Here is a 13,771-nt window from a genome sequence, read left to right on the forward strand (position 1 = left end):
AGACTCCCAAAACAAGCGCTCTACTCGAAGCTCCGACACGGCAAGAAAGCCCCAGTTGGGCAGAGGAAACGCTTCAAGGACACCCTCAAAACCTCCTTGAAAAAGTGTAACATCCCCACTGACACCTGGGAATCCCTGGCCAAAGACCGCACAAAGTGGAGGAGAAGCATCCGGGAAGGTGCCGAACACCTCGAGTCTCTTTGCCGGGAGCAAGCAGAAGCCAAGCGCAGGCAGCGCAAGGAGCGCACATCAACCCAAGCACCCCACCCACCCGCCCCTTCAACCACCGTCTGCCCCACCTGTGACAGAAACTTTAGGTCCCGCATTGGACTCATCAGTCACCTGAGAACTCATTTTTAGTGTGGAAGCAAGTCATCCTCGGTTCCGAGGGACTGCCTAAGAAGAAGGAGAAGAAGAAGAAGAGAAGATACATTTTGGTAGGAAGAATGAGGAGAGGCAATAGAAACTAAATGGTACAATTTGAAAGGGGGTGCAGGAATAGAGAGACCTGTTGTTGTATGTATACAAATCTTTGAAGCTGGCAGGACAAGTTGAGAAGGCCATTAAAAAAGCATATGGGATCCTTGGCTTTATTAATAGAGGAATACAGAAGTAAGTTTATGCTAAACCTTTATAAAACACTAGTTAGGCCTCAGCTGGAGTACTGAGTTCAATTCTAAGCACCACACTTTAGAAAGGATGTGCAGGCCTTAGAGAGGGCACAGAAGAGATTTACTGGAATGGTACCAGGGATGAGGGACTTCAGTTATGAGGAGAGACTGGAGAAGCTGGAGCTTTTCCCCTTAGAGGAGAAAAGGTTAAGAGTAGATTTGATGGAGGTGTTCAAAATCATGAATGGTTTTGATGGAGTAACTAGGAGAAGAGCTGTTTCCAGTGGCAGAAGGGTCGGTAACCAGAGGACACAGATTTAAGGTGCCTGGCAAAAGTATATGAGGAATTTTTTTTCATGCTGTGTGTTGTTGTGATCTGGAATGCACTGCCTGAAAGGGTGGTGGAAACAGATTCAACAGTACCTTTCAAAAGGAAATTGGGTAAATGCTTGATGGGAAAAAAATTACAGAGCTATGAGGAAAGAGAGGGGAATGGGACTAATTGGATAGCTCTTTCAAAGAGCCAGCACAGGCATGATGGGCTGAATCGCTTCCTTCTGTCCTGTTTCATTCTATGATTCTATGATTCTAACTCACCAAGGTTACTTTAACAGCTTCTGCTTTGTTGAATGTTAGTGCTATTGCCATTGATGCTCAATTGACAGGAAAATCGCAAAACACAACCCCAACCCACCGAATATGCCTGCCACCATTTTTACGGCGGTGAGTTGCGTGGTGTTCCTCTCGAGAGAGACAGGACACTTCATTATAATATTTAAATCTTGCTAATGGGAGCCTGAGTTTAATTTCAACGCTAGCCGGCAAAGCTTCCCAGGGCTCTAAATGGAGACGGGAGCAGCCGGATTAAGCAGGTAGGTGCCTTTTATAACAATTATTATTGTGAGCCAGGAAGAGCAGCAGTGCTCTCTCCGGCCCCACAAACAAACCTTCTGCCGATTGCGGTCTCTCCTCACTGCTGCGATCGGCCGACTCCCCGCCACCAAGCCCCGATCTTTGCCTCCCTCCCGATTTCCATGCTCCAAGCGACCCCACCAAGCCCCGATCTGTGTCTCCCTTCTAATTACCGTGCTCCGAGTTCCCGCCATCAAGCTCCAATCTTTGCCTCCCTCCCTCCCGATTTCCGTGCTACAAACCCCCTTCCACCAAGCCCCGATCTTTGCCTCCCTCCCTCCCGATTTCCACGTTCCGGGCCCCCTCCACCAAGTCCCAATCATAGAATAGTACAGCACAGAAGGAGGTCATTCAGCCCAGAGAGTCTGTGCCTGCTCTTTCGAAGAGCAATCCTGTTAGTCCCACTCTTTCCCCATATCCCTGCAATTATTTCTCCTTCAAGTATTTTTACCCAATTCCCTTTTGAAGGCTGCTATTGAATCGGTATCCACCACCCTATCAGGTAGTGCATTCCAAATCCTAACCACTCGTTGCGTAAACAAGTTTTTTCTCTTTTCGCCTCTGATTCTTTTGCCAATCACTTTAAATCTGTGCCCTCTGGTTATCGACCCTTCAGCCATTGGAAACAATTTCTATTTATTTACTCTAGCTAAACCCTTCATGATTTTAAACACCTCCATCAAAGGTCCACTTAGCCTTCTTTGCTCTAAGGAGAACAATCCCAGCTTCTCCAGTCTATCCACGTAACAGTAATCCCTCATCGCTGGAACCATTCTAGTAAATCTAGTAGATCTTTTCTGATTGCCAGGGAGTGTCCTCAAGGGTCCCAGCTGCGGATCTACTGCTGGCTTTCCCACCCGGCAGCCAGCCAGCCTGTCAACCTGGCCAATTTCCGGGCAGGAAATGAAACAAAAAAATGATAATGAGGTCCTGCTGTTACATTCAGGATTTCCAGGTTTCTCCCCCTCAACTGTGCTCCCTGCTCCCGCCACGTCTCCCTGAAAATATCAGGCCCATAATGTATACAATCTCTAAGTGGTGGGAACAGAAGGAAGTTAAATGTACCATTTAGTGACCTTTGTTTTGACTAGACTGTAGAAATGGTCAATTATTAATAGAATTCTGGATTAAAATCTGCTAATGTAAGTAATAGGAGTATTCAACGTGCAGCTGTAAGGTCACTCGTCCCAGAGCACCCTGCCACTCAAGCTGACTTGCATCACTTGGATGAGCTTTGTCAGTTCTTGGCTGGGCTTCTGTGTTGACTCCATCCTAACAGGAGGAAAAGTTGATTTAGAAAAATGTGAACTCCTGGAATCATGCCTACTCTTTTCCATTCATGATCATCATTGATGGAGACATGGAGATGTATAAAAGGGAACAGTATTGCCAGACAGACAAATGAGAAAGAGAAAAATAAAGGCAAAAATATGAATTTGAAGTTACTTTAAAGCTCAAGTGTTATTTTTACTTATCTTTACAGAGTTATTGCATAAGTAACAAAAATTAAAAAAAAAAAAATCAGTTTATCTGATTTAAGATGTCCATTGAGACATCTAGGTAGTCTTTTCTGTTCAACTTTGAAACATCACAGTCAGAAGGTTGTGGGTTCAAGTCCCACTCCAGGGACTTGAGCACATATAGCTATGCTGACACTCCAGTGTGGTACTGATGGAGTGCTGCACTGTCGGAGGTGCCATCTTGCATAGATTCAAGGTAAGGGGCAGGAGGTTTAGAGGGGATTTGAGGATGAACTTTCTTCACCCAGAGGGTGGTGGGGGTCTGGAACTCACTGCCTGAAAGGGTGGTAGAGGCAGGAACCCTCACAATATTCAAGAAGCATTTGGATGAGCACGTGAAATGCCATAGCATACAAGGCTATGGACCAAATACTGGAAAATGGGATTAGATTAGACAGGGCTTGATGGCCAGCGCGGACGTGATGGGCCGAAGGGCTTCTTTCTGTGCTGTATAACTCTCTCTACTCTATCATCTAAACACTGGCAGCTGACTTTGGTGGTTGACTCGAAGGCAGGCTGGCAACTTTGATTAATGTTAAAGCATTAGTTGGGGAATTTCTCTCTTTGGAAAATTTATCAGGAATTAGTTATTTTATTTGTACACTTCTTATTGGCTCAGCCAGAGAATAATAAGTCAGAGAGGTTGTGGCCCAAGTGCTATTGTTAATCTCTGTTTTTATTTCAAATTTAGCTATGACTCTGAAATGACATTGTGAGACACTAGCGTTTGAGCACTTAGCTCATTTATATGACATTATTACTCTCTCCGCTATTTTAGTGGAAACATTAACCCATTGTTGTTAAACATCGCCACTTAAGTAGCAAAGAGAAGAATTTCAGACAAGTACTTTGAGAATTCATATGCTAATATCCCACAGTGTAATCTTAAGGGCTTTATTTTTTCAAAGTCACATTAATTTGCAAAATACAGACACAAACGACATCTTACAATATGATAGAAGTATTTGACAGCAGCAGGAGGGCAATGTCAGGTGGCAAGAGGCCACCGCCGTGGCTCGAAGGAACAGTCCCCGTCACTCAGGTAAGTGGATGCAAGGGGGTTCGGGAGGGCCTCACGGTCAGGGGAGCAGGGGCCTAAACTTTCCTTGTGGGACCAATGTGTAAATGTTACACCCCTGTTCAAAAAAGGGGGGAGGAATAAACCTGGTAACTACAGGCCAATCAGTGGTGGGAAAACTACCAGAGACTATTGTTAAGGACAAAATTAATTCTCACTTAGAGAAGCATGGGTTAATAAGGGACAGCTAGCACGGATTTGTTAAAGGCAAATTGTGTCTGAATAACCTGATTGAGTTCTTTGATGAAGTAACAGAGAGGGTTGATGAAAGCAATGAAGTAGATGTTGTATATATGGACTTTCAAAATGCATTTGATAAAGTACCACATAACAGACTTATTCAGAAAATAGAAACACATGGCATTAAAAGGGCAGTGGTAAGTTAGGTATGTAATTGGCTATGGAATAGGAAGCAGAGAGTAGTGGTGAACGGATGTTTATTGACTGGAGATAAGTATGCAGTGGGGTCCCCCAGGGGTTGGTATTAAGATAATTGCTTTTCTTGTTGTTACAAATGACCTGGATTTGGGTATTGGGAGTACAATTTTGAAGTTTGCAGATGATACAAAACTTGACAATGTAGTAAATAGTGAGCATGATGGTAGCAGATGTCAGGAGGACATAGACAGACTGGTGAAATGGGCAGACAGGTGGCAGATGCAATTTAATGCAGGTAAGTGTGAAGTGATGCACTTTGGCAGAAATACGGGGAGTCAGTATAATCTAAATGGTACTATTTTGAGAGTGGTGCAATAGCATTGGAGCCTGAGGCTGCATAATCACAAATCTTTGAAGGTGGCAGGGAAAGTTGATAAGGCAGTTTAAAAAGCATATGGGATACTTGGTTTTGTAAATAGTGGCATTGAATACAAAAACAAGGAACTCACACCTTTACAAATCTGTGGTTAGGCCTCAGCTGGAGTATTGTGTACAATTTTGGGCACCACACTTTAGGAAGGATGTCAAGGCCCTAGAGAGGATACAGAGGAGGTTTACCAGAATGATACCAGGGATGAGGGACTTCAGTTACGTGGAGAGATTGGAGAAGCTGGGATTGTTCTCATTAGAGCAGAGAAGGTTAAGGGGAGACCTAACAGCGATATTCAAAATTATGAAGGGGTTTGATACAACAAGTAGGGAGAAACTGTTACCTCTGACTTGGCATCCAGAGGTCAGAGATTTAAAATAATTGGCAAAAGAACTAGAGGGGAAATGAGGAGAATTTTTTTCACACAGTGGGGTTGTTAAGCTCTGGAATGCACTACCTGAAAGGGTGATAGAATCAGCTTCCACAGGAACTTTCAAAAGGCAATTGGGAATGTACTAAAAGAGGACTAATTTGCAAGTTTATGGGGAAAAAGCTGGGGTGGGACTAAATTGGACAGCTCTTTCAAAGAGTCGGCACAGGCATGATTGGCTGTTTGGTCTCCTTCTATGCTATAAGAGAGTGTTTGAAGACCAGGACCTCAAACCTGGCACTAAGCTCATGGTCTACAGAGCAGCAGTGATACCCGCCCTGCTGTATGTCTCAGAGACATGGACCACGTACAGCAGGCACCTCAAAGCACTGGAGAGGTACCACCAATGCTGCCTCCGCAAGATCCTGCAAATCTACTGGCAGGATAGGCGCACCAACATGTTCTCACTCAGGCCAACATCCCTAGCATCGAAGCTTTGACCACACACAATCAGCTCCAATGGACGGATCACATTGTCCGCATGCCCGATACGAGACTCCCAAAACAAGCGCTCTACTCGGAGCTCCGGCACGGCAAGAGAGCCCCGGGTGGGCAGAGGAAACGCTTCAAGGACACCCTCAAAACCTCTTTGAAAAAGTGTAACATCCCCACTGACACCTGGGAATCCCTGGCCCAAGACCGCACAAAGTGGAGGAGAAGTATCCGGGAAGGTGCCGAACACCTCGAGTCTCTTCGCCAGGAGAAGCAGAAGCCAAGCGCAGGCAGCGCAAGGAGCGCATGTCAACCCAAGCACCCCACCCGCCCGCCCCTTCAACCACCATCTGCCCCACCTGTGACAGAGACTGTAGGTCCTGCATTGGACTCATCAGTCACCTGCGAACTCATTTTTAATGTGGAAGCAAGTTATCCTCGGTTCCGAGGGACTGCCTAGGAAGAAGGAAGGAGAAGAAGAAGATTCTATGATTCTACTTTTTCTTATATTTTCTTCTGCCAATTACCAGGCAACAAAGATGATAAATCAGGTGGAAGCCACTATGTAGGAGCAGCCTATAGCTTAAATAGGAAAACAGATGTCATGTTCTAATATAAGTAGTGAAGCATCTTGTTTTTGATACTGAATGAGTAAGGCTGAACATTTTCACAGGCTTCATTTGTTGCATAAAGCCCGTGAAGTTCTAGAAAATCAGAAAGAACCTGTGAAATTTATTAATGGCTCCTAAAATAAATGTAGATAGAATAAATTAAAATTAATGAATGAATTTCACAGGGTCTCCCTGACTTCAAGGACCCTGTGTAACAAATGTCCCCCATGAAAAAATGTGTAGTCTACGAATGAGCTACGAGTCAGGACGGAGTGACAAAGGTTAAATGCTAAGGAGGAATACTCTCCACTTACCAGGATTAGTGCAGTTGCAACAAGACTCAAGAAGCTCGACACCATCCAGGACAAAGCAATCCGCATGATTGGTAATCCCATCCACTAGCTTAAGCATCCACTACCTCCACAGTGTACTGCAGCTGCAGTGTGTACTATCTACTGGATGCACTGCAGCAAGTTACCAAGGCTTTTTCGGCAGAACCTTCCAAACCCATGACTTTCACCACTTAGAAGGACAAGAGCAGCAGGTGCATGGGAACACCATCACCTTCAATTTCCCCTCCAAGTCACACACTATCCTGACTTGAACATATATTACTGTTCTTTCATTGTCGCTGAGTCAAAATCCTGAAACACGCTACCGAACAGCACTGTGGGAGTACCTCACCACACGTACTGCAGCTATTCAAGAAGATGGCCCAGCACCACCTTCTCAAGGGAAACTAGGGATGGAAAATAAATTGCGGCCTTGTGAACAATCCTGAGAATGAATATTAAAAAAAGATGGGGTAGAACACAAAACTGGAAAAGCAGATGAACCTGCAAATTGTTATGTCATATTCGAGCCAGCAATCAGTAACTTCTTTGCATTTGGGCATCAACAGTATACAGATTACTGCGAATAAAATTAATTTAACTTGGGAAGAAACAAAAATCAGACTGAAGCAATTTGAGAAATTCAGAAAAGGATAATGTACTTTTATTTTGATTTAAATATATATTATCAAAACTGTGATTCATTCGAGTTTTGGCAGCAATCTTCTTCAGGAGAACAATGAAACATTACTCGTCTGGGGCTCTGAACTTGAGTTTGTAACAAGAAAAACAGTTTTAGCAAAGCTATGCTATATCAGAGTGAATGTTACATACATTAACTTTTGATAGTTTTACCATTCCTTTAAGCACCCCACTGGTATTTGCACTGCTGACTCATCATGAGTCATGTCTGTGTTATCCCAGACACAAAAAGAATCTGGAAAACCAAGATTAAAAGATATTGCTATCTTACTAAAAAAGCTGAAAAGACTTCAATCTCTTTCTGTTATAAATTATGTACAAGGTGTTTCAGTTTGATATTGATATGACTAAGATTGGCAGAATTGTGCTACTCCCTGCAGGGAAAAGGTTTTTTTTTAATATAACTGAATCTTGGTTGTTGCCAGATTATTAAATCATCAGGTTCCACTTACTGTCAAAGTAAATGACAAATTCAGCTGCTTCTTGTGGATCAGCATTTGCAAAACTAATAGAAACAATTAAGCCGTGCAGAATAGAATTCAAATTTACCAAAATCATTTGCGCAACCTCATGTCACATCTTTGCATTTCTACAAAGCTGCAAAAAGTTTCAGCTGATGCTATATAAATCAGCTTTATCTACTTAACTGCTCATTAAGGAGAATGGAAGTTATAATCAATTGTGACTGATATGTGAGTCTGAAATTCAGTAACACCAGTGATTTAAAACAAAAATACATTTAAAAATATAATAAAGTCAATTGTTGTCATGAGTGTTCAAAGCTGGCTAGTGGTTGCTATGGAAATATTTTGAGTAAGTACTTTGGCTGGCAATTAAAAAAAAAGTTTTATTGTAAAGATCTTTCTTGTATCGTTTGCAAAAAGGGTAACAAAATGAACTAAAGAACAAATTGATCTGTGGCTATTTAAAAGAAATACCAATAACTTGCCATTGTTAATGAGTGGTATTTGCCTCTGCTGTTTGAAGCCAGTAAAGAGATTTTCAATCCCTAAAGGGATCCTGAAACTAAAGCTTTGCATAGTGTAATATCTTCTATGTTTAAAAAGAATGATGATAATGAATTTTTGGATACCTACCTCAACATCCTGTGTAGATAAGCAGTTAAGCCTCTTTCAGTCTTTTCTCAGTCTTGGTGAGGTCTTATTCCAGCACTGTTAGCTGTTTTTGGGATCTTTTCATATACCTCTACCTAACCTACTGTTTTTTTCTGATCAGCCAGCATTTTAATAATATCCTTGGCCAAAAACTCTACTCTCTTTCCTCCATCTGATGGAGGTCCCATTCCTTAGATGAGACATTAAGCTAAGTTCATGTCTGGTGGTGCAGGTAGATATTAAAGCTTCCCATGGCACTATGCAAACAGTAGAGAGAGCTTCTGATGTCCTAGCAAACATTCCTCCCTCAATCACCACACCAAAAAAAAACCACAATGAATGGTCATTCTGTTTGTAGGACCTTGATGTGTGCAAAATGGCTGTCACATTTACCTACATAATTATATTACTGCACTTGAAAGCCTCGATTTTAACCCCTCCCGATAGGCAGGAAAGGGTCGGGCGAGGTTCAATGTTCCCGTTAAGCTGCATGGCCACGCAGCTGTCTGGGAGGTCCTGTGTAGGCCGGTCGCCGGCATTTGAATGGAAAAACCGCGCATGTGCGGAAATGTGAGTGGTCCGCGCAGCCCGTTAAAGAGGCCGCGTACCCCCCAAAGAATTACAGGGAACATTGAGGAGGGGTTAAAATTTAAAAAAAATCTGGATCCTACCTTCAAGCTGTCACATTCCCCTAGTGTCCTGGCCAAAAATATTACCTCTTAACCAACACTAACAAAAATAGATTATCTGCTCATTTGTCCATTGCTATGCGCAAGTTGGCTGCTGCATTTCCTACATTACAACAGTGACTGCACTACAAAAATACTTAATTGGCTTTGGGATGCCTTTAGGATGTGAAAGGCACTATATAAAACAAGTTCTTTCTTTTCTTTACTTCTTGCATACAAGAGAATAAGGCAAGGTGAAACTCAGAGATAGTACTTCCTCCATACGCTCTCCCACGCAGGCATACATGCAACATGGGCTTTGAAGGGAAAAGCACAATCCCAGTGCAAAATCCAGGAAATGGCTAGCGCTCCAGGCAAACAAAATGTAGCCATCAGGAAAACTGTAGGCAAAGGAATTGGAAACAAAACATGCTGAAGCATGCTCGCCCAATTTTCTATTTCTTTTGTCCCTATTCTGCACCTGCATGATTGGTTGAAGTAATATCACATTGATTTTTCAAATACTGCAAACAGTTTTACTTTTACTAACTGATGGCTTCAAATGCAGAAAAACATGGCTAATAAAAACAGGGACAAAGCAGTAGTGACTATTGACGCTGTTTTCAATGGATTCAACCTGAAATGCTGTCTCACAAACACACTGCAGTCATGATCTATATTTTTAAATAATCTTTTAGTTTGTGATTTTCTTCTTCATTACGGTGAAGGATGACAGCACTAGGGAACAGGACAACTTCCATTTCAGATACCCACAGTCTACATCATGCATGCCCAGATTAAGCATTGCGCGGTTAGATGGCAAGTAAAGCTCATTGCAATCATAGTAACATTTTAAAATTCAACCTCACAAGACCACTTCCTACTGCATCAATGTAGCATTATTCCATTTTGCACACCTACTATCCTGTGACTTCTTTGAGTGAGGTAACAGAGTGCCAAATTAGGGGTAGCTTGTACTAGGAACTGGTTTGAGTATGGCAAGACTTATTTCACGTGTAGCCCTTTGCAACCATCAAGTAAAGGAGATTTGAATCTCTCAAATCTGAGCTGGATTTGAACCAAGCCCCCAGAGGTAAAAAGGCAGTACCTACCCTACTGCATCATCCAGTCCCTTGCAGTGGCCTATTTTAATAAGTAAATCTGAATTAGACCAGTGATTCTAGCCATCATTCATTGCAAACTGAAAATATGTTGTTTTCCCTAACACTGTCTGCTTTTTCCTCACAAATACACACATACATACGCAGGATGTGTATACACATATTAAATGGGTCTTTTTATACAAAAATCTTTCAAAATCTTTTACCCGAATGAATAGGATTTTTTCTCCAACACGATATCGCCCTTGGGAAAGACGCTCCACCGAAAACTTGTGTGGACACTTGCAGGGGGGATCTTCTGAAATTTGTTTCACCTACAAAAGGAGCATAAAAATATCAAAATTCATATCTTATTGAGGCAATAGTTTCCCCTAACAATGAGTCATAAAAACCTCAAGCACTTAAAAAAAAAATCCTTTCTTGTCCTCTACAAATAAATGGCCCTGAAATTGCAGTGGGTGGCATAGCTAAGGAGTACGCCGCCAACCTCCGAACAAAATCCACACTTACCTCATGCGAAGCCTCAAGTGAAAACTTGCTTTGAAACGCTGCAGAATTGTGCGCAGAGTAGCGGCCCACGGATCCCAGGGGGGCAACTTTGTGCATAAGTGTACCTGGGATCACGTGGGGCAGTGTTCCTTTCACTAGCTAATCAGGAAACATTTCAACTCAACATCAAAGCACTTGTAAATTAAACGGTGTGATACTAATTATATTTATTTGACAAGTACAGTACTTGGCTTTAAAATGCACAGGGAATACTTTGGAACAAGTACAGTTATTTACTGGAAGACTCGGCAAGATTAAAAAAAATTCAAACAATCTCATCCCTCAAACCAAGCCTTTACAGCTGCCTGGAAGGTTCTTTTACGTGTTCCTTTTACGTGTTCCTTTTTAATTATTATACAAGTTTCTCATCCTTCCCCTTCCCCTTACACTGTGCAAACAGGCTCCTGCGCCTGTTTGCACCAGCCATAAAATTTTCCAGCGTAACTGATGCGCAGTTGGTGGGCAATTAGCCCAACTTTTCACCAGCAATGAGAATTTGAAAGTCACAGCGGATCACGTTTCTATTCGGAACTTGACAGATCGCAAGTTCAGGATTTAGCGCATGCTTTCAAAGATGAAAGACCTCAAATTCAGGGCCAATATATCAGAAAAATGCTCTTTAATATTTAACTCCAAATATCAGACTAACTGGTCTGTAGTTCACTGCTTATTTGGAATTTTGGAGTCACCTTCACTCTTCACCCCTTCTCCAGTATATACAGCCCATACTGGTTCTTTTAAAGTTGCAAAATATTAACCAGATCTTGCCTATTGCTTTATTCATTTCCTCGATAATTCTGAGGTATAATGTATCTGGTCCAAGTACCCTGCAGATACATGGAGTGAAATTTCTCTTTTAGTGACTCTATTTATCCATAATTAACAATTTGCAAACAAAATTACAATCTCAGTAATCACACATTTTAAAGCTATACATTCCTGTGATTTCACTACTGGGTTGCTAGTTACAGAGGAAAAGCAGTTCTCCCATTTTTGTTAGGAAGGATTTCACTAGAAAAAAATCTGAGTTTATGCATACCACATGTTCCACTGACGTGAGTATTTTTTAAAGGTTCCTTGCCCAGTTTGACTGTCGTCACCCAACACTCACAAGTGTGCATATCCAGTAGGAAGTCACTCAACAGTAATCAAAGGTAGGAATATTTGCCAGTTTTTTCAAAATTTAGTTCAGTGATGTTCTGACCAGCCATGGAGCTTCCGCCCCTTCCTGCTTGAGATCAGCTAACACAACGTAAACCATATGAAACATGTAGCCACTGAGCAACTGGGGATCTTGATTTATGAGGACACGCCTGTAAGTTATGTCACATTGGAGTAATTTTCAAGAAGTTGCTAACATTTCAATTCAATTGTTTTTAAGGGATTTTAGCATCCAATTCTATTTACTTCTTGAAGTAACCCTTCTACACATGTAAACTATTTTGTAGCTTTTTGTATTTTACTATGTTAACTGACCCTGAACTATGAGCTAATTTTAAACATTCCAACATCAACTCTGGATTTTGATGTCCTATTTGGCTTCAAGCTAAGCAATATGGAAGCAAATGAATTTTGAGCCTTTAAGTCGATAACAGAGGAAGCAATGCATTCCAAAAATCACACAGCTCAGTCATCATTTTCTGGCATTTGATTCTGTCACCTAATTAAGCATTTAATTGGAATGCATTGTTGAGTTACATCATCTAATTTTCCAGTACTAATGCTTCGCGAATAATCCAACCAATACAAGACAATTTTGCAAGCCACATGCTAAAATCAGACAATTATATGACAGCTTGGTTCCTGGAGAATTTGTCATTCTCCATTGACTATATGTACGTGGTTTCAAAGGCATTTGCGCAATCTGCAGGCTTGTGCCACATGGCTGTTTTTTGTTTGTGTCAGGAATGTAAAATCTTTCCATTAAAGTGAATACTGGGGGCTAGAAATTCGGTATTGCCCCAGTTGGGGCGCTAAAATTAAAAAAGTTGCAGACTCTCTGGAGTTTATAAGAATGCGAGGTGATCTCATACAAGATTCTGAAGGGAATTGACAGGGTAGATACTGAGAGATTGTTTCCCCTGGCTGGAGTGTCTAGAACTAGGGGGCATAGTCTCAGGGTAAGGGGTAGGCCATTTAAGACTGAGATGAGGAGGAATTTCTTCACTCAGAAGGTTGTGAATCTTTGGAATTCTCTGCCCCAGAGAGCTGTGAATGCGGAGTCTTTCAGTATATTCAAGGCTGAGATAGATAGATTTTTGGACTCTAGGTGAATCAAGGAATATGGAGATCGGACGGGAAAGTGGAGTTGAGGTCAATGATCAGCCATGATCTTATTGAATGGCGGAGCAGGCTCGAGGGGCCGTATGGCCTACTCCTGCTCTTATTTCTTATGTTCTTAATTAGCGCAAGGCACTAATCCTTCTGAACTCCCACTAAATTGATTGTTAGCGCTCCAAGAAAGAACTGGAGCGCTAAATCAAGCGCTAATCACCGAACTTAGGGCACTACACACAGAGAGCGTGGTACTACCCGCAAGACGATAACTAATTTCAGGTGCACTCTAATCAGGACTCATCATTCACACTGGCTCCTTCCAGTTCTTAAAGGGGAGGTTCATTCATTCTGCACAACCTCATTCTCAACATTGTTGGCTCTGAACGCGACCTCCAAGCAACTCAACAGCTACACCTCTTGTCCTCATGGCTGATCCCAGTCCCAGGGAGAGAGCTTGCCATTTCAGCCACCAGGCATTGGAGGCATTGGTCGCGGCAGTCGAGGGAAGGAGGGCAGTGCTGTTCCCGGCCACTGGCAGGAGGCCATTGCCCCAGGTCTTCAGGGCAATGTGGAGGGAAGTGGCCCAGACGTCTCGGCCAGCAGTG

The 13,771-nt window shown here is 42.4% G+C and overlaps 1 protein-coding gene across 5 annotated transcripts in view; it reads right to left on the minus strand.

Annotated features, from left to right (window-relative positions):
* The window catches only part of gas2a (growth arrest-specific 2a), a 271,414-nt gene that overhangs the window by 74,177 nt on the left and 183,466 nt on the right, over positions 1–13,771 (minus strand). For all 5 annotated transcript variants that reach the window (XM_086008134.1, XM_086008135.1, XM_086008138.1 and 2 more), the window contains one exon: positions 10,547–10,654. In XM_086008134.1, coding sequence (XP_085864260.1) covers positions 10,547–10,654 — 108 coding nt within the window. The remainder of the gene's footprint in view (positions 1–10,546; positions 10,655–13,771) is intronic.

The sequence above is a fragment of the Somniosus microcephalus genome, chromosome 15 (genome assembly GCF_052327205.1).
Source record: "Somniosus microcephalus isolate GS21.2 chromosome 15, FLI_Smic_1.0, whole genome shotgun sequence".
In the NCBI taxonomy this organism is placed as follows: Eukaryota; Metazoa; Chordata; class Chondrichthyes; order Squaliformes; family Somniosidae; genus Somniosus; species Somniosus microcephalus.